We start from the raw sequence: 20066 nt of genomic DNA, 5'->3' as shown, positions 1-20066 counted from the left end.
CTCTATCGATTTGGTAGCGTCTCTTCTCCCCGGAGTCCAGAACACTCTGGCAGATCATCTCAGCAGGTTCTTCCTGTCTCACGAGTGATCGATTTGTCCGGACGTTATCCATTCTGTTTTCCGGAGGTGGGGCTTTCCTCACATAGACCTCTTTGCCTCCCGAGAGAACAGGAAATGCCAGGTGTTCTGCTCCTTCCAAGGACTCTCCCCGGGCTCCCTCTCAGACGCATTCCTGATCCCATGGAAGAGGCACCTACTTTATGCCTTCCCACTGTTTCCGCTCGTCCACAGAGTCCTACTCAGGCTCCGCAGGGACAGAGCCCACCTGATCCTCATTTCTCCAGCATGGCCGAGGCAGCATTGGTACACCCTGTTGTTCGACCTCTCTGTGCCAGACCCGATCCTCCTGCCACTTTGGCCGGACCTCATAACACAGGACTTCGGCAGGCTTCACCATCTGGACCGGCAGTCCCTTCATCTCACAGCATGGTTGCTGTGTGGTTGAGCCAGTCTGAGTTGCGTTGCTCTGCCTCGGTACAGCAGGTGCTCTTGGGCAGTAGGAAGCCTTCCACGAGGACAACATATCTCGCCAAATGGAATCGTTTCTCCTACTGGTGCGCTCAGAGTAACTTAGTCCCTGGACAGGTATCTGTCCCTACTGTCCTGGGTTACCTATGGTCCCTGAAAGAGCAGGGCCTGGCAATCTCTTCTATAAAGTTGCATCTGACAGCTATTTCCGCCTTCCACCCGAGGGAAAGTGGCAGTTCAATCTTTTCTCACCCCATAGTTTCCAGGTTCTTTAAGGGATTGGAGCTGTTGTATCCTCAAGTCAGACACCCGACCCCTACGTGGGATCTAAACCTGGTGCTAGGCAAGCTGATGGGTGCCCCTTTTGAGCCTCTGGCCACCTGCTCGCTGCTGTACCTCTCCTGGAAGACAGCCTTCCTCGTCGCTATCTCCTCGGCAAGACGAGTATCGGAGCTTCGGGCTTTGACAGCAGATCCCCCGTATACGGTATTCCACAAAGACAAGGTATAGCTGCAACCGCACCCCTCTTTCCTCCCTAAGGTGATATCTGCTTTTCATGTCAATCAAGACATCTTTCTCCCAGTCTTTTTTTCCCGAAGCCGCACTCATCACGTTGGAAACAACAACTACATACCTTGGATATCCGCAGGGCTCTCGCCTTGTATATTGAGAGAACCAAACCCTTCCGACGTTTGCCTCAGCTCTTTGTAGCGGTGGCAGACCAGATGAAAGGCATGCCAGTCTCTTCCCAACGAATTTCATCTTGGGTGACATCCTGCATCTGAACATGCTATGAATTGGCTCACATTCCGGCTAGCCATCTCACTGCCCATTCTACTCGGGCGCAAGCCTCATCTGCCGCTTTCCTGGCCCATGTCCCCATCCAGGAAATATGTCGCGTTGCTACCTGATCATCGATTCACACCTTTGCTTCACATTACGCATTGGTTCAGCAGTCCAGCGATGATGCAGCCTTTGGCTCAGCAGTTTTGCATTCTGCACGTCTCACTCCGACCCCACCGCCTAGGTAAGGCTTGGGAATCACCTAATTGGAATCGATTTGAGCAAGCACTCGAAGAAGAAAAGACGATTACTCACCTTTGTAACTGTTCTTCGAGATGTGTTGCTCATATCCATTTCCACCCCTCCCTCCTTCCCCACTGTCGGAGTAGCCGGCAAAAAGGAACTGAAGGGCCGTTGGGTCGGCAGGGGTATATATCTGGCGCTATAGCGGTGCCACTCCAGGGGGCGACCCAGCCGACCCACCGAGTGTTGCTAGGGTAAATATCTTCTGACGAGCATGCACACAGCGCGCACACACCTAATTGGAATGGATATGAGCAACATATCTCGAAGAACAACAGTTACAAAGGTGAGTAACCGTCTTTTCTAGGGTCACCAGCTTTGGGCTTAATGCTGTTTTTCTATCTCCTATTGGTTTGGTTCAGAACCTGTACCCTGCACCTTGTGTGTTAGCAGCAGCTAAGAAGCATCCATGCTTCGTACAGTGCTGCATCTCTGACGTAGATCAAGATCTGGGTCGCTGAGGACCTCTTCCTGGTACTGTGCCACCCTAGTTCTTGGATTACTTTGATTCCTTGTCAGACTCAAAGTAGTGTCTCAGGTATATCTGTAATGAGAGTCTAAGCTTCCTCTTGATTCCACTCTCACCAGTGTTGTTTTGAGAAGAGTTCAGCCAGAGTGTTCAGTGCTTGGTACAGACATACTTGGGGCCTGGTACCATATGTCCCTGTCACTGGCCTATTGGGTGCCATAGAGGGATGCTCCCAGCATCGAGATCTACACTGCCAGTATTTCATACGAGTAGATCCTCCAGGAGGGGAGCCTTCTCCTGCTGGTATCAAGAGACATGTGCTGATTGGTGCTGATCAGCTTTTGGACTCTCAGGTTACAGACCTACCGCAGCCTTCTCTGGAGCCACAGCCAGTTCACCTGATGAGGCTCTAATATTGGAGATATCATCTCCAGTACCGGATGACTGTAAGGTACATCAAGAGGTCCACAGGAAAATGACAGCTTTTGGGGGCATTCAAGTGGGCGAGCTAGTGGAAGAGAATACTGAGAAGCTCACTGAAGTTTTCCATCCCACAGTGGCAGGAAAGATGGTCCCGCCTATAAATAAGGTCATTATGCAGCTGGCCAAAATATTCTGGCAAATCCCATATTCTGTTTCACCTATAGCCAAATGAGCAGAAAGGAAATATTGGGTTCTATCTTTCGGGTTTGAACTATTCTGTTTACATCCTGCACCTGGCTCATTAGTTATGTATGCGGTGAATGAGAGAAGCTGTCAGGGCTAGGCGATGGCTATCCGCAAAGACAGAGATTCCAAAAATGTGACCATTTTGTTCAAATGAGTTATTCTATGATGAGTTTATAATTCCTTATTGCTAATCACCATGTTCTGTTATGGAGATATGACTCTCTAATTGGGAAGAGACCAATTTTACTCGAGTGTCACTGGGGGATGCCTCATCTTTCAGTCAGCTCTTCAGACTTCTTTAGACATGGTGGATTTTGCACGGGCAGTGACTATGTACCATTCCTTCTGGTTGCAGTCACTGAGGATTCCTGCGAAGGTGCAACAGACAATTGAGGACCTCCCTCTTGAGGTATCTTGCTTTCACCTAAAGCAGATGAGACTTTGTGTACTCTGAAGGACTCGAGAGAGATTCTGAAGTCTTTGAACCTCTATATGCAGGTGATGAAAAGGACAAAATATAATCTTCAGTAACATCCTAGACAGCAGTACTGTGTCTTCCATGAGGCTGATAATCTAAGAGGAGGCAAAGGTCACAGAAGGGAAGGCCAATGGCTTCTATTTCCTTGGTTTCTTCATCTAGATGTCTTCAGAACTCAAAGCAGATGATTTGACTCTTATGTCAAAGACCGCATGATGCCTGACCAGGATCTATCTCACTGCCCTTTTCCTGCTTTTCTGGGACAGGTTATCCCATTTTCTACATATGTGGTAGTCCATCACCTTGCGCAAATGGGTACTAAGCCTGGTGGAATTGGGATATATCCTGCATTTCCTTTCTATTTTCCTTCTTCTTCTACCCAGGCCGTCTCCAGGGACCCCTCTCATGAGTCTGTACTAAAACAAAAAATCCAAACGTTACATTCTTTAGAGGCCGTAGAGGAGGTGACCCTTCTACATCAGGGCAACGGTGTGGATTCCCATTATTTTCTAATACCCGAGACCAAAGGGGAACTCAGTCCCATCATAGACTTTTGGAGCCTGAATAAATAAAACAGATAAGGTGCAGGATGGTATTGATGGCTACAATTATCTCTTCCTTAGATTTGGGAGACTGGTATGTTGCTATTGACTTACAGGATGCCTGCTTCCATGTGGGTATCGATCCTGGCCACAGGAAGTTCCTGAGTCCGACTTCTGCGAGAATATTCCTGCCACTTCCCAGGTGTCCTTCAAGGATCATCATCAGATTCTTAGGTCAAGTAGATGCATGTACATACGTGACCGCTTAGGGCTCTGCAGGCTTGGCTCAAGTCGTTCTGTCGTCCTCAGTTTCACTTTCTAGACAAGTTGGTTTGCATCTTGGACAGGATGTTGGCTCATCCACCAGTCCAAGACAGTGTGTGTAGAAGTTCCCTTCTCTCCCCCTCTCCCTTTCATCACTTTGGTAATGGATACCTCAGCCACAGGGTGGGGAGCACATCTGAGTGACCTGTTATCTGAGTGGTTGTGAACTGCCCATGATTCCAGGTTACACACAAACATATTTGAGTTGCACACAGTATTCCATGCCTGTGAGCACTTCCTGCTGCATATTCATTCAGGGCAAGACTGTGTAAGTACTCATTGGCAGTGTCACAGCAAACAAAGAAGGAGGTACCAAGTCACAAGAAGTTGAGTGACCTTTTTTTCTTCTGTGTTTTTACCATAGACTCAGGAATGTCCTGTTGAGGATATAGAGAGACAGCAGGACCATCATTATATGTATAATCCAGTGTCAGAAGCAAGGATATAATTAAGGAAAGTGAGCTGTTGATGATATGGGCAGAGAGAAACAGAGGCATCCCATAAATAGCTTGCATAGCCTGAACACACACTGTCCTATACAATCCAAAACACAATCTCTCTCACACTTCCTCAACTCACAATTTGTTTCTTTCCCTCTCCCCACACACATTCCCTATTACACACACACTTCTCTCCCCCACCCAACTGTCCCACATGCACTTCAGTTGAAAAGCAGCTGCCTATTTAGTAGGATGGCCATGGAATGGTGAGATTGAGAAACCTGCATCATGTGATGCTTTACCTGCTCCATGAGGCTTTGCAAACCCTTCCCAAAGCACCCTGTGGCCAGTTGCACAGTGGAATGACTACCCACAGTGCACTGCTTGTTGCCAGATTTGCTCATTATTTTGGGGTATGCTCATTTATTCGAGTTACTCTTCTGGGGAAGGGGATTCTGTAATTCTATCAATGTACTGCTTGTGTCACTTGTGTTTTCATATGGAGTTCTACTTCTCTCTGCTGCAAGTCCCCTCCCAATGGAGCTATCCTGTGGGACCTAGATTCCCCACACCCATCCACACATACATTAACAGAGCAAGTCTGAGCGGACCGTCAGTCAGCACTGTCAAGCTGCATTTCAAGCTGACTCTCCTTATATGCCCCTGGGCTCGGTGGACTGGGTCAAACAGCACTTTCAAGCTGTTACTCTTATGTGTCCCAGATTCAGCACGTCCCTATCCCCAATCTCACAACACAATTGTGCTGGCAGTAACCTTCTTGATGAACAAATCCCACAGTATTCTGGGCGCTGCAGGAAACTTTAGCTTAGGTAAAAGAAGCGTTCCTGCAGAGTAAATGAGGGAAGCTAAAAATACAAAAGAGTAAAGTTCAACAAGAGAGAGAGAAGCAGCCAACTTAATCATAAAAGTTATTTATTGAATAATAGTGATAACTACACAAGGAGAGCTAAACCAACATAACATACATTATTAAAGATTAATACGTAAGGTAGAAAGGAAAACAGAGAGAGAAAGTGGGGGGGATCTCACCCACTCCATGAGGCTTGAACTGGTCGGGGTTCCCAGGTGATGCTGGTAGCTCAGGGTCCTGAGGGCTGGAGACAGGCAGAGTCCCCAGTACAATCAGTCAGGAGAAGATGGAGTTCCAGTGGAACTGATGCCTAGTTTGGATCTAAGCATCAGAACCCTGACTAGAGAGAGAGTAGGGATTTTTGTAGAGAAAATACAATTGTTCAAGGGAGAACAATAGATTTGTTTATAGGTAAGCTGATGACTCGAGGGTTTTCTTTAGACTAGACAATAGGAGCTGATCACTCTTGGCTATAGGTGGTGTTTTCTTCCAGGGAGCTCACAATGCAACTAGGCTGCTTCACTATTTGGATATCAATTAAGGATTCATTCTAGAATTGGTCTGATAATTGCTGAGCTGGGTGTGTGCAGACATCGATTCATTAGCATCTGGAGCAGAGATTCCCATGATGCAAAGCTTCTCTGCTTTTTCTGGTCCCAGAATTCAGTGTGGTTCTCTGTTTTCCATTCTGTATGTAAATTGAGATGTCTTCCTGTCCCATCTTTCATGCAGATGAGGCTAGGGGAGTTGTCTCTGCTCTCCATTCTGTATGCTAATGGAGCTGTCTTAATCTTGTCACCCTTGTCAGGAGGGGTCTAGGTGTGTCTCCCAATGCCCTTCACTACTCTCTTTTTTTTTCCCCTCTGGTGGGTTTTGCCACACCAGCGCTTTGAAGTTTCGACTGTGGTCACAGCGCCAGCGCTGGGAGAGAGTTCTTTCTCCCAGCGCTGCACGTACTCCACATCTTCTACGGGTGTAGCTTGCTGGGAGCCGTGCTCCCAGTGCTGCGGCACTGTTTACACTGAGGCTTTACAGCGCTGTATCTTGCAGCGCTCAGGGGGGTGTTTCTTTCACACCCCTGAGCGCGAAAGTTGCAGCGCTGTAAAGCGCCAGTGTAGCCATGGCCTAAGACTTACTTATAAACCCAAAGAAATCACCTTGTTTGTCTTTTATTAATAAATCTTTTGGTTCTCTCCCTCCCCTCACTTGGTGGCTGGCTACAGATATTTCTATACACTTTATAAGGAGGACTTTGATAATCCAACTTATGTTTAACAAACCAAAAATTTCTGAGTGTTGATATGCAAACTCCTGTAATGCAAAGCATGGAAGTGTAACGTTAATGAATAAGCAGTTTAAGTCATAGCTGCTGTTGAGCAATTTAGGAACAGTCCTTTTGGGGTTTACAGGTGTTGAGTTGTATACTTAAGGGAATCATATGAACTTTTCAATCTTAAAACATTTCAAACATTTATAGAATATTGCTTGCCATAGGAAGTTATCTTCTCAGCTTCTTCTAATGTTTGTTAGCTAGCCAGTCTCCTGGTTGCTACAGGCTTTTTTGTGTCTTAGTTGTTGGCTCATGATGAGGTGATGGAACCCAGCAACAGTAGTCAGTTGACAGGGAAGGAAGCATGGGCCTTTCTTGAAGTCATATGGCTTTGGAGATCTGATGGTGTGGGCAAGGACAAGGGCATCAAGTCATCTTCTGTCACTACATCTAAGAGGTTATGGCCATGCTTCCAGCTTCCCCTGTAACTTATTTTTGGAGTACTTTGAGTTGTAATAAGGCATTCTCCCAGAGTGGCGAGGCCAAGCAAAAGTGTATCATATTAAAACTAAGGGTTCTTGCCTACTCAGCAGTTTGGATGAAAAAAAACCTTTAAAGGATCCATCAAGCTTGACTAATCTGTATCTGAACATTCTTGACTGTCTGCTTCAGTGGTTCTCAACCTTTCCAGACTACTATACCTCTTTCAGGAGTTGGATTTGGCTTGTATACCCTCAAGTTTTACCTCACTTAAAAACTACTTACTTACAAAATCAGACGTAAAAATAAAAAAATGTCATAGGACACTGTTACTGAAAAATTGCTTACTTTCTCATTTTTGTCTGTAAAAAGTTATAGTTTGTACTGACTTCACTTGTGCCTTTTTACGTAGCCTGTTTTAAAAATATCTAGATGAGTTGATGTCCCCCCGGAAGACCTCTGTGTATCACCAGGGGTACACATACCCCTGGTTCAGAACTGCTTGTCTACTGAGTAGTCCCCAAAAATCAGTCTGCTTAGACAGATTGTCCCTTTCAGGAAGCTAGTTGCAAGATTTTCTAATCATGAACTGGACAAAAAGTTGAACAAGATCATTGATCGTTTTACAAAAGTTCTAATTTTTTAAAATATCCATTAAATGCAAAATCAGATATTATAAAGATGAGGAGTTGGAACTGAATGCTATTACTTAGTTATAAACATTAAAAAATCCAGTCTTCCATTTCACTTCCTTTCATCTAAGGGCATGGAAGTGAGTAAAGATCCTTTCTGAAGCAATGTTTTAACTTTTTTCCATTGACTAGAATAGAAATTGAAATAGTTGTTAAAAAGACAGTTTTACAGAGGAAAATAGTTTTTCTTATCTTAATATGACTGGGAGACAGAGGCGTTGAATTATCACAAAATCCCATAAATTGAATAGTCATCACACCTTAGCTTATGTTTTTGTATTACATATCAGAACAGTTAACAGTGGTGTCTCAAGAAGTTTTAAATTACAGCTGCTGATAAATTTTTACAAGGACAAAACTATGTTTCAGAAAGTGACTTTTAGTTATAGTTTTTTCACAAAAATCTGCTACCATTTTTTAAATGGGCTGATCTAGGTAACTAGAGACTAGTTAGTCTGATATCAGTCCTGGGCAAAATCTTGGAATGGTTGATGTGAGATTCAGTCAGTAATGTAATCCGGGTTGTTAACATGCCAGTATGCTTGGGTTATGAATAACACGATTTTGTCAGACAAATGTGATAAATTTTAGTTGACAAATGTGATACTTGTTAATAAAATTACAAGTTTAGTTGATAAAGGTAACTGTTGACTTACAATATACTTAAGTCAACTCCCTTATAAAAGCCTACTACTCCATGATATGCTAATAAAAAAAATTACTACTGTGCAAAGTCAATGTGCACACAAAATGGATTAAAAACTGGTTAATGTATGGATCTCAAAGCATAGTTGTTACTGGAATCGGTCAAATGAGGGGGTTTCTAGTAGGGTACCCTAATTATCTATTCTTGGCTTAGTGCTGTTCAGTGTGTGTGTGTGTATATATCTTTCTATATGTGTGTGTGTGTGTGTAGTGTGTGTATATGTATGTGTGTTTGTGTGTGTGTGTGTGTGTGTGTGTATATATATATATATATATATAAAATAAAAAATTCATTATCAATGATATGAAAGAAAATATAAAAGCTTTGCTACAGATATAAAAATTGGTAGAGTGGTAAATAAGGAGAACAAGTGTAATATGAGTTGTTTTGTAAACAGGGCTCATTCAAACTTGCATTTTAATATAACCAAGTGGAAGGTTCTGAGCTTAGGAACAAGCAACAATATAGGTCACAATTACAGGATGGAGGTGCTATATCCTGGATAACAGTCTCCCTGAAAGATTTAGGGATCATGACAGATAACCAAATGAATGTAAACTCCAATGTGATGCTGCAGCTAAGAAAGCTAACATAATCTTTTGATGTTTAAATGGAAATATTGAGTAGGAATAGGGAGAGAAAGTATTAAAATATATGTTGCATCAGAGAGACCATTACTGGAATGTATCTGCTTCTGGTGTTCAGACTTCGTGAAGGACTTTGAAAAATAGGAAAGCATTCAGAACAGAGTAACAAGAATGACTACTGTCTGGTAAGCCTGCCTTACAGAGAGAGACTTAAGAAACTGTTATCTATTTACTTTTATCGGAGAGAAGTTTAAAAGATCACTTGATCACTGTCTATAAATACCTCATTGAGGATAAGATTTCTGATTTTAGAGGGTTCTCCAATTTAGCATAACAAGATCTAGTGGCTGGTAGTTGAAGCTAGACACATTCAAATTTGAAGGAAAGATTAAAATCATTGAGAGCATGATTAACCACTGGAACAGCTTAATGAGATGGGGTGAATTCTCCATCCCTGGAAGTGTTCTAATCAAATTGGATGTCTTTCTTAAAAATAAATAAATAAAAATAAAGTGTAATTCAGCCAGAAGTTAGTCCTGATACAGGACTATGGTGAAAATAGGTTAAAATGCTAAGTCCAACTAGGTGATCGTAATAGTTTAGTCTGATCTTAATCTAGGAAACTTTCAAAAGATATGCCTAGCCAAATGCTGGTTGCTTTTATATATTTATTTTTTGCTGAATAAGATTATTTTAGAAATAGCAAAATGCATATTTTATACTCTTCAGTGCTTTCTGTGTGTATTCATGTGTGGTTTATACTTTTAAATAAAAGTATGGTGCCATATAATTTTAGACTTACCGTTTGTAAATTAGTTTTACAAGCCTAGTGTCAGTAGCAATGTTTTATGAGGCTTTGAAACATTCTCCATTAGTGTTTGAAAGCTAAGCACTGCATTATGTCGGTGAATGATACACTTCAAAACTGACCAGTCTGGTTTTGATGTCCACATTGAATAAAATGCAGAAAGCTGACAAAAAGCATAATTGGTTAAAAGCAAATTGGATTTGAAAAATGTTTTAATAATCTTAGCTGATGTTTGTAAGATATATAAAGAAACTTTAAAATGACTTGCCTAAAGACAGTGCTTTTAATAGAAGATGTAAAATGTATACGTTTGCTATGGTTTTCATCTTTTGATAAGTGTTTTGTTGGGAATATAAGTGATTGATACATTTCAGAAAACATACTGGGATAACTATTAGAAGTTTAAAGTTATTGCATGACTAAAGTGAATATACAAATAGTTGTTAAAATGGGAAAAGCAGTGTTTTTTGTGGGAAAATGGTCAGTATGACCTAGGATTTTGGTTGAACTGGTATTTTGTAGACTGACATCTTCAACATAAAGTGATCTCCATGTGGTTTCTTCAGTTGGTCTCCCAACTTCCTCTCAAGTACTACAGACAAGTAAGGAAGCTTAATTTGTAATGAATAGGAATGGGTCAGTATAACATTTAGCTTCAGATTGAAATTGATTCATCTGTCTTTCTTGAATGTGGGTTGTCCTAGATGAATGCATTATTTCATTTTGTAAGTTGTTTACTATTATTGTACATGTCTCAATTTCAGTCAAATACATGATTTCATATAACTGATTTTTATCTGCAGATACTTGACTAATACTTATTTTTAATACTTATTTTAATATTTATTTTTTTACTATGTAATTGTTAATTTCTTCCTAAACTTTTCTTAGCTTGGAGTTAAGGTTGTGCATTTGAATAAGATTTTGAGGTGTGCATTGTGGCTTTTCATATGTAAGGAGTGAAAATCCCTCTTAGTTATCAACGAAAGCTTAAGTAGTCTTGATATGTAGTAGATACGATGTCTGGAAGAGAGCAGCCCTGTTCGAACCAATGTTGAGTCGTCATAATAAGGTTTGTCACTGCAGTAGAGCCTCTTTGCCATAGACTTTTTGCACATCAATATATATGGAGGCTGTGAAGGGAGATGGAATTGTGTGGAATATAGTGCAGAGGAAGCCTTTCCTCTGTGTTGAAAGTATTCCCAAGTTTAAGCATGTTAAGCTTGAGATTGGAAAAATATTCCTTCTTTTCTTTGAGTGTTTGTTGCTGTCACCAGAAGACATCCTCAGCCCTGAGCATGTATGAAATCCCTGCCTTCCCTCGTGATCTTAACCACCCCTATAGATTTTTCCCACCACGCTTGGATATATGCTATGGTTTGCCACATGGATTCCTATCTAGTCTTGTAAGGCTCCTTAGAGATGGGCTTCACTTTGTGGTGATCCTTAGGAAGTTGCTTCTCCAGTGGAGCTGGAAATTTTACTTCTTGGGCAAATTACTCTCATTTCTGGCATGAAGAGTAGTTGGGGAGCAGATAGGGTAAGATGGCTGTTGAGTTAGGATACACTGGGGGAGCAGAGCTGGGAATCCAGATGGGTGGCAGCATCAGGGATGCAGCTTCACAGAATATAAATTTTCCACTGAGATCCAATATTATTTTGATCTTCAAAGTTGGCAAAATACCAGTTAAGGTGAGCATGCCAAATAATTTTCTGCATTTTATATATGTGTACACACACACACACACCTCCCCAGAATTGCCCTGAATTTGATTTTTAAATTGTCTGAAAGCTTGGTGTTAAATTGTAGGCTTCACAAATCTGATGTTGTAGAAGTCTGAAAAAAAAATAGCTCTGGGGAAATTTTAGAGAGATGTGATCTTAAATTTCTTTCAATTCTAACAGACAAAAAATCTTTAGAATGTAAAATGTACCTAGAAACTGAAGTTTGGCCACCCCCTTGAAATACTCCATCTTTGAGACTAACTTCTGTAAATTGTCATGTTTAAAAGATTTACACACAACTTAATGGAAAATCCAGCACATGTTTTCATGATCAGAGCTGAAGATGTGCATCACTACAAGAGGTGTACATCAGGAGTGATGCTCCTAAGTATTTGAGACTAGAACGTTTTTGGAGGATTCTTCCTTTCTCATGAAAGTGTGCCCTGGAACTTGCTTTAGTGGCAGAGGTTTTCAGTGTGGCGTTTACCCCTTGCACTATCATAGTTAATGAGTCTGATTTTTATGGACTCCTAAGGCTCAAATCTTGTCTGTATTAAATCAATGATACAAATACTTAGCATTCTGAACAGTGTGTGTTGTGTGGTTGGGTCCTGTGGAACATGTTTCACTATGTAGCTGCACCTATTGACTATGGGTCTGTTCCAACAGAACAGTTGTACTGCATCCAGCAGTTAGGGTGACCAGATGTCCCAATATTTAACTCTTTGTCCCGCATCCCGACTGATGTACGATGAGGACGCCATTTGTCCTGATGTTTTGGGGTTGCTTACCAGGAATCTGGTTGGTGCAAGGCTGGCAGGCTCCCTACTTGGCTTTGCGCAGCTTCCTGGAAGTGACGACAGCTCCCTCTGGGTCCTAGGCACAAGGACGGCTGGGGGTCTCGGCGTGCTGCCCCCGCCATGAGTGCCCGCTCTGCAGCTCCTATTGGCTGGACCCAGGGAGAGATGTCGCCACTTTTGGGGAGCGGTCTCAGGTAAGCCCTGCCTGGAGCCTTCACCCCCTCCTGCACTCCAGTCCCCAAAACTGAGTCCCCTCCCACAACCAAACTCTCTCCCAGAGTCAGCACCGCAGACCCTCTCTGATGTCCCAACAGCCTGCCCTGACAGAGACACTCCCCTTGGGGGTGTGGGGAGGAGTTTGTGGAAAACTTTAAAGTATTCTTCTTTTTCCTTAAATATCAGGATTATAAAATTTTATTATCCATGTTTATATGTTTCCATGCTCGGAGGCTTAGAGGATTGGAGTGAGAACTTTTCTCATTTGTCAGTCAGAGATGTAGTGTCTTGAAACTATAAAATACAACTTTTCCTTGGCGTTTTTGTTAGGGGTTTGAGTTAAATAGTTGTTAAACTAAAACAAACAAAATGTTTTAACATCTAAAAATTGCTCATACTTCAGTATCTAATCTCTTGTGATACTGTTCTTCTGTCCTCTAGTCTACAGAGACTTCTGGGAGGATGGGAACGACTTCATAATGTAAAAATAAGCAAAAGACAAGACTTCACATTTATCATGTAAAAGTACGCAGAAAATAACTCTTGTGGTGGGGAAGATATATTTATACTTTTTTCAAGCATAATAGAGGCAAAATAGGATTCCAGCAGTTATTTTCCTTTGCAGGTCATCTTGTCGAGATTACTGCATTTTAAAATATTAAAGTCAGGAGATTTCTTAGGGCAAATTTTATACCTCCTTACTTTATTTTTTCAGGTGATAGTGCTTTCAGTTTGTCCTTTGTCGTATAAGCGAGTTTCACATTTTGGTGGTTATCCACACTACATAGTTACAAAAAGTTGCGGTACATGTGTGCATTTGAAATCTTTTCCCAAACATGGTGTTACAGCGAAATAATGGCTAATTACTCTGCTGATATATTTCTCATATCCTCATCTCCATTTCAGAGATGTCCTCCAAAAATCTGGATGTAAAATAGGCTGGAAGGGAAACAAACACTTAGTTAGTCCAATAAATAGGTTTCATCTGGTCTATCTTCCATCAAACTGCATCTAAAATTACGTTTGACTGTATTTTTCATTCTGATTTTTTTAGCATCATTTATGCTTAAAGGTCCTGTTCCCCTTCAAGCTTCATTTCGGTAGAGTAATGCCAGCAACGGTAGCCAGGCTTCCATCACTTCCGATCCAGCAGATTTACAGGTCTACTGTATAGTTTTCTATTTATATTTATGAAACAAATGTGTGTTACTGTAGACACATTTTGTGTCATGACATTAATCCGGTTTGGTTGATCAGTGACATGTTTTTAAAGAGAGAGAATTGTAATGGTCCAATGACTCAACTCATTTATTCCCCTCCTTTCTCCTCTCAGGTTGTACAGTGTAAGTTTACTTGATTGAGACAATCCTATTTTTTAAATATTTTTATTTAAATGTTCTTGTTCACTGTCGAGGATATCTTTTTCTTCAAGAAGACATGTCTTCAGTATTTGATTGCTTTGTTCTTCCAGGGACACATCTGCATGATTCAGTTCTTGTTGTCGGATCTGTTCTAACTCTCTTGTATTTGGAGAAGACAAACTGTATGCCTGATTCTTCTCTACGTAGTGACAGAGGGCTTGGCTACACTTGCAAGTTAAAGCGCATTAAAGCAGCCCTGGGCACCCTAGTTCACTACCTGTCCACACTGGCAAGGCATGTAGAGTGCTCTGACTCCAGGCCTAGAGTACTCCTGGTACTCCACCTCGGTAAGAAGATTAACACTTGGTGCCCATTGCCTGAAACGCCCGGGTGTCAGTGTGAACGAGGTGTTGCATTACTGTGCTCTGATCAGCCTCCTGAAACATCCCATAATCCCCTTAAGTCAGGTAGCCACTCTTGTCGCTGTTTTGTAATCACTGCAGGAATGCGGATATGCCCTTTGAAAGCTCCATTTCTGACAGCCGACATGCTTATCTGCTCCAAGACAAAGCAACCATTACTGTGGAATGCTCTGTGTGTGAGAGAGAGAGGGAGGGGGGCAATGGGGGGTCTGCTGCTGTCTGAACTTAACAAGACAGCGTACTGACATGCTCTCAGCCTCCCAGAAGCCCACTTTCTCCCCACACATACACTCAACACACTCCCTGTCACACTCCACATACACCTCATTTGAAAAGCACGTTGCTGCCACTTGCATGCCGGGATAGCTACCACAGTACACTGCTCTCTGTGGCCGTTGCAAGAGCTGCTAATGTGGCCATGCCAGTGCGCTTACAGCTGTCAATGTGAACAGATTTCAGCGCTTTCCCTACTGCACTCTATGAAGGCTGGTTTAACTCAAAGCACTCTACATCTGCAAGTGTAGCCATGCCCTAAAGTAGATTGATGTTCCTTCCCCACCGAAGTTGAGAAATACTTATTTACTAAGCACTTTTTAAAATTCGATCAAAACAATATAGATGCATGAGGCTGGCATTCAACTGCTTAGACAATTTAGTGGGTCAGATTTTGCTGCTGTTTGTTCCGAATTTGATCATATTCATGAGTAGGAACACAAGACTGGGATATATTTTTAACTCCTATCTTCAAAAAAAATTACAGGTAAGTAGTATTCCTACAGTATGTACACCTTGCAAAGAATTTAGCTTAGTCTGAAAGCTTTTTCCTGAATGTTCCAGTAGCTAAGCACAAATATTACAAATATCAGATACTTAAGTGGATTAGCACAATAGCTGTAGTTACTTTTTCATGCGAAATAATTTATAATACTATGACTAGTTAGATGTTAAGAAGCGTTGGTTATTTAATGGAAAAGGTTTAGAAAAATTCAGCCTGAGTTTCAAATATTTAATATGGGCAGTTTGGCATAGGGATTCTGTTAGGGTATTTTTCACTTTAAACCTTATAACAGCTCTATATGTAAGAAATGGTGAGAGCAGCAAAGTGGCCGGAAGCTTTTTATACTGTTCATTTACTTACCAGCATCATTGTTATGTAGTTTGAATACATCTCTAGGGAATTTTTTTCACTGACAGTTTTCTCACAAAGTTGACGTGTAATATGGTTAAGGCTGTATTCTATAATTTAGGTACTCTGTAGGATTAACAGTTTTAAGTGTGTTCCTTAGGATTAACAGTTTTAAGTGTATTTCTTACTTAAGATGTCTCTTCTTAAGAGACCAGATGGTTTGTAGAAAGAGAACTTTCAGTATATGGTCTATAGTAGTTGTGTGCTCTGTTGTAGCAAATCTCTTCAGGACTCCCTGACTTCCAAAGACTTTTTCTCATTTTAAAAAGTAATTTTTTAAAATAAACTACTTGTTAATAGAAGGAAAGATGTTCTGTTAAGACAGTGAACTGGAATTCAGGATATCTTGGTTCAGTTCCGAGCTATGGCACAGAATTCCTATATCAATGCTTTAGTCAGTCTTTCTGCCTCAGTTTCCTATATGTAAAATGAGACACCACTTTCCTACTACAGTAGGGTGAGATGGCTAAATTAATGTATGTGAAGCATATAAGTATTATGGTGGTGTGTTCATATAAATAAGTACAGCCTCTATGAAAGAAAACAAGTAATTTGCTGATCTTCAGTTTTGGGAACTACCAAGGTATTCACAACCCCTTGCTTAATTTATACAGTTGTGTAACTACCAACTTTTTGTCTTTGAAATCAATCAATCTCAAAGACTTAAAAGTAAATTCACCTAGTACACCTGCCTTTGTGTCCCAATACTAACTTTGGGGTTCACAATCACTTTTTCATATTTTTAAAGTGTTTTTCTCCCCTTCAACAGGTAAAATACTTGAACAAACAGGGAAAACTTGACCATACAGTAAGTGGTATCAAAAACACAAAGCAAAGAAACTGGAATAAGAATGAGGGTCTTTTCCCTGCTCTAATCTATTTCAGTTATAGGAATCTTAAGAGTTACTAGTAATGATGATAGGAAAATATTTTGAGACAGAAATGATTTGTTTTTTTTAAACTGAATGTTGTTTCTGAAGGTAACTTGCACAGAATTTTCTAAAAAATTGTACTTATTCCCTTTTTTTATACTGGTTTTATACAGTATTTTTTAAAGGTTAAAATTCATCAGACTCTTGATCTAGCTTCTGGGCCTAGTGCTTCTTGATGAAATTGTAATATGAATATGTTTCTGTATTTGGTAGTACAACTCTTAACTAAATTGACCCTTAGATGTCATCGCTTTCAGATTTAAATGCAAAGCTCTTTTATTTGGCTTAGCTTTGCCACAATACATTTTTCACTCCTACATAGACACACAGTGGCACTCAACCACTCTCGCAAACCAAGTAGTAATAATAATAACCCCTTCCTTAAACCCTGTAAACTAATCAAGTTAATTTTCCTACAGGCTGGGAAGGACAAAAGGGATTTTTTTCTATTTTTGAATACTTGAGAGTCTCAGATACCACTATATGAGCACCCGGATAAACCAGAAAGAGCAAGCTTTTCTCTTCTAGAACTGTTCCAGGATCAATGTACCATTTCCCCAAAGAGAGGGGGAAATAAACACTTGTGAAAATTATGCAACTTTTCAACCCTAGTTTTTGAGACAAAATGGCTTTATATTAGCTTAGAACATTGCACTTTTCAGAATTTAACTAGAAATTAAACTGTTCTGAGTAAACATTCAGTTTCTTAAAGTCTGGTTTTATTTCCTGCTGTTGTGGAAGTTAGTTGCAATGAAGTAGAGCTGGAATAAAAGAAAATTGTATTTTTGTTTCCAGAAAATTCCTTTTAATTCTTTCTGCTCATACTTTTGTTTTTTTCTTTTCCTTGATTTCCCTAGGAGTAATTACATTTCATGCCCTCACTCTCTATTTTTGTTAATACAAGTGTATGGAAGCAGTACTAGGGACTTTTTGTAAAGCTTTTTTCTAAGGGATTCCTGTACTAAATTTTTTCTGTCCTATTGTAATAGACTTTTTTTTTTTCAGGATAACTACAATTTATAATGGGCAGTTCAAACAGGCACTTAATTTTTTTGCTACTGAGAGTCAGATCTTCTAAGATACATTTTAGCGGCATCTGTTTGAAGAACACTGATGCTTTAGCGTTATACTTCTTATGCAAGAGTATATGATCAGTGTTTTTAATGGATTATTGAGGCACCAGAAATAACTCCATAGTTAAGATTGCAGCTGTCCTCTTACAACCCCTACTTTTACCACCATTCTATAACTTTGGCTTGAATTTCCATTTTAGTCTAAAAATTGGCAGCTTGCTCTTAGAGGGCAGAAATGAAATTTTTTGCTATATTTCAGGGAAAATGATCAAGAAGTTGGTTTTTTGGTTAACGCCAGTACATATATGCAAAATTATTTTTCTTCAAAGAAAGGTTAGTGAACAGTGAAAATACGCAGTTTGGGTGCCTTTAGTCAACCATGTCATGTTTCTTCCTTTGTCTCCCATTATCATGTTTTGATTGAAGGTAACCTGCAAAGGATATTTAAAATTGGGCTTGTACTCCTTCTTGTTGCTTTATGTATAAAGAGGGCCTGAAAGTGATTTTAAACATTTATTTTCTGCTTGCTTTTTACCTTAGAAATATCAGAAATGTTCTCACTGGTTTCCCCGGTTTTTCTAGAGGACTTACAGCATGTTTTGAAAGATGCATAATGTTAGCTCTTCCAGCTCAATCGAACGCATTGGGATATTGGAACTTTAACACAACATCCTTTCTCCAAATTGTTAATTAGACGTTGAAGTGAAATATATTAAGAAAACAAAATTTAAACAGTGTAACAGTCTCTTTCCCTTTCAATTGCTCAGTTTTCCCTCTTGGTTCTTGTGATGTTGTCTTGTAATTAGTTCTCTGTTCATCATGGTGTCTTCTTGACTAGACAGCACCTGAATCTTGAGTGTAAATAAGCAGAAAAAATCCCCTTAACCAAACCTTCACGCCTCTTTTAAACATCCTAAAGAAGCAAAGTAGGGCACAAGCCCAATGTTTTTTTTCCTTTGCAGGTCTCCTTTAAGAGCAGAGGCAACCTTGATCCAGCAGTTTTGGAGGTAGAGGCAAGTAATTTTTTACTTTTTTGTCAAAATTTCAATAATTTTTTTTGGGGGGTACATATAACTTGAAGGCCTAGTTTAAATGCCTCAAACATTGTGTACACTTAGTATGAAGATTATCTCTTTAGGTTTATTTAAACTTTTCTTGCGTACTATTTGTGTCTATTTGAGCACTTAAACTAGTGAAACGTTGTAGATCATCTTTTTAACCCTATTGGATGCTATAGCCCATATAAGCATTTAAAAAAAGGTTTCTAGATCTTTTCCTTGTGGCAAAGAGTCCTGTGGTACCTTATAGACTAACAGACGTATTGGAGTATGAGTTTTCATGGGTGAATACCCACTTCATTGGGTCTGTTAGTCTATAAGGTGCCACAGGACACTCTGCTGCTTTTACAGATCCAGACTAACACGGCTACCTCTCTGATATTTTTCCTTGTGGGACCATCTTCAAAATATAAATCAATAAATGGAAATGTTTTATTGGGTTGATTTCCTCCTAAAATCAGTTATTTATGCTCCATACCTCCAGCTGCTGTAGCTTCTATGTCAAGTTTCAGCTTCTTAGATTATTTGATTTGTTAGTTGAAAATACACACTTCTGTAAGTAGAATTGCCTTTCCCCTTCAACTCCAACCTTCCTCTCAAGACTGCTGTGGCAATTTCTGCATTGCTGTATAGAGAAACTCAACAGTTCCTCCTGTCCCCAAGCAATGGTTAATCCCCTGGGAGGTGACATTTCTGTGGCTGGGGCTGGATGTCTCCTGCAGGCATTCTTGGGCCCTGATAAAGAGGGAGCTCTTGTGTCCTCTTTTTGCCACCCACAGAAGAGTTTGGGGATGCAGCTCTCTGTCTCAGTACCTCAGTCTAAACACGGAGCCTTTGGCTGCTGCCATGGAGTAACCTTGGGCAAAATGGAGTAGTTGCTGATGTACTACTAACTACTGCAATTAGGTTGGCATGGCTTACATGGTCAATTTGTTCATGTCTCTTTAGATGTGTTTCCTGTAATCTGTTTCCATGTATAATAAATAATCCTTTTGAGATTTCATATCAGTTGTAATAAAGGCTTTCTGTGTCCACCAGGAAGGAACTAGTGTTTGCACTGTTTTTAATTTTCTTGTTCAAAGATGCACATGTATACATGAGACTTTTCATTTTCTAATAACTAGAATTTCTTAACCTTAAACCTAGGTGGACGTTAATTGACGTCTGTAGGGCAAAGAGGTGAAGTATTTACATCTGAGTTTTTAGTTTCTTGAATTATTAGCATGCTAGAGACATGATGGAGAAAATAGTGAAAACTGTGAACTTTTATGTTTTGGCTCTGGTTCCTATTTCAGTGATTACTTCAATTTTTGACAGATACAGTAGAATTCTCAGGTCATAAC

The 20066-nt window shown here is 40.4% G+C and overlaps 1 protein-coding gene across 9 annotated transcripts in view; it reads left to right on the top strand.

Moving 5' to 3' along the window:
• The window catches only part of QKI (QKI, KH domain containing RNA binding), a 349081-nt gene that overhangs the window by 197316 nt on the left and 131699 nt on the right, over window positions 1-20066 (top strand). For 4 of the 9 annotated variants that reach the window (XR_007773835.1, XM_050949159.1, XM_050949163.1 and 1 more), the window contains exon 4: window positions 18628-18678. The exons of 4 other annotated variants lie outside the window; for them this stretch is intronic. Coding sequence is in view for 4 of the 5 variants with exons in the window: in XM_050949159.1 (XP_050805116.1) it covers window positions 18628-18678 (51 nt within the window). In the remaining variant the exon portion in view is untranslated. The remainder of the gene's footprint in view (window positions 1-18627; window positions 18679-20066) is intronic. One more of the 9 variants, XM_050949158.1, reaches the window with a different exon arrangement.

The sequence above is a fragment of the Gopherus flavomarginatus genome, chromosome 4 (genome assembly GCF_025201925.1).
Source record: "Gopherus flavomarginatus isolate rGopFla2 chromosome 4, rGopFla2.mat.asm, whole genome shotgun sequence".
Lineage (NCBI taxonomy): Eukaryota > Metazoa > Chordata > Testudines > Testudinidae > Gopherus > Gopherus flavomarginatus.
Note: the sequence above shows the minus strand (reverse complement) of the source record. Positions and strands in the feature narration are given on the sequence as shown.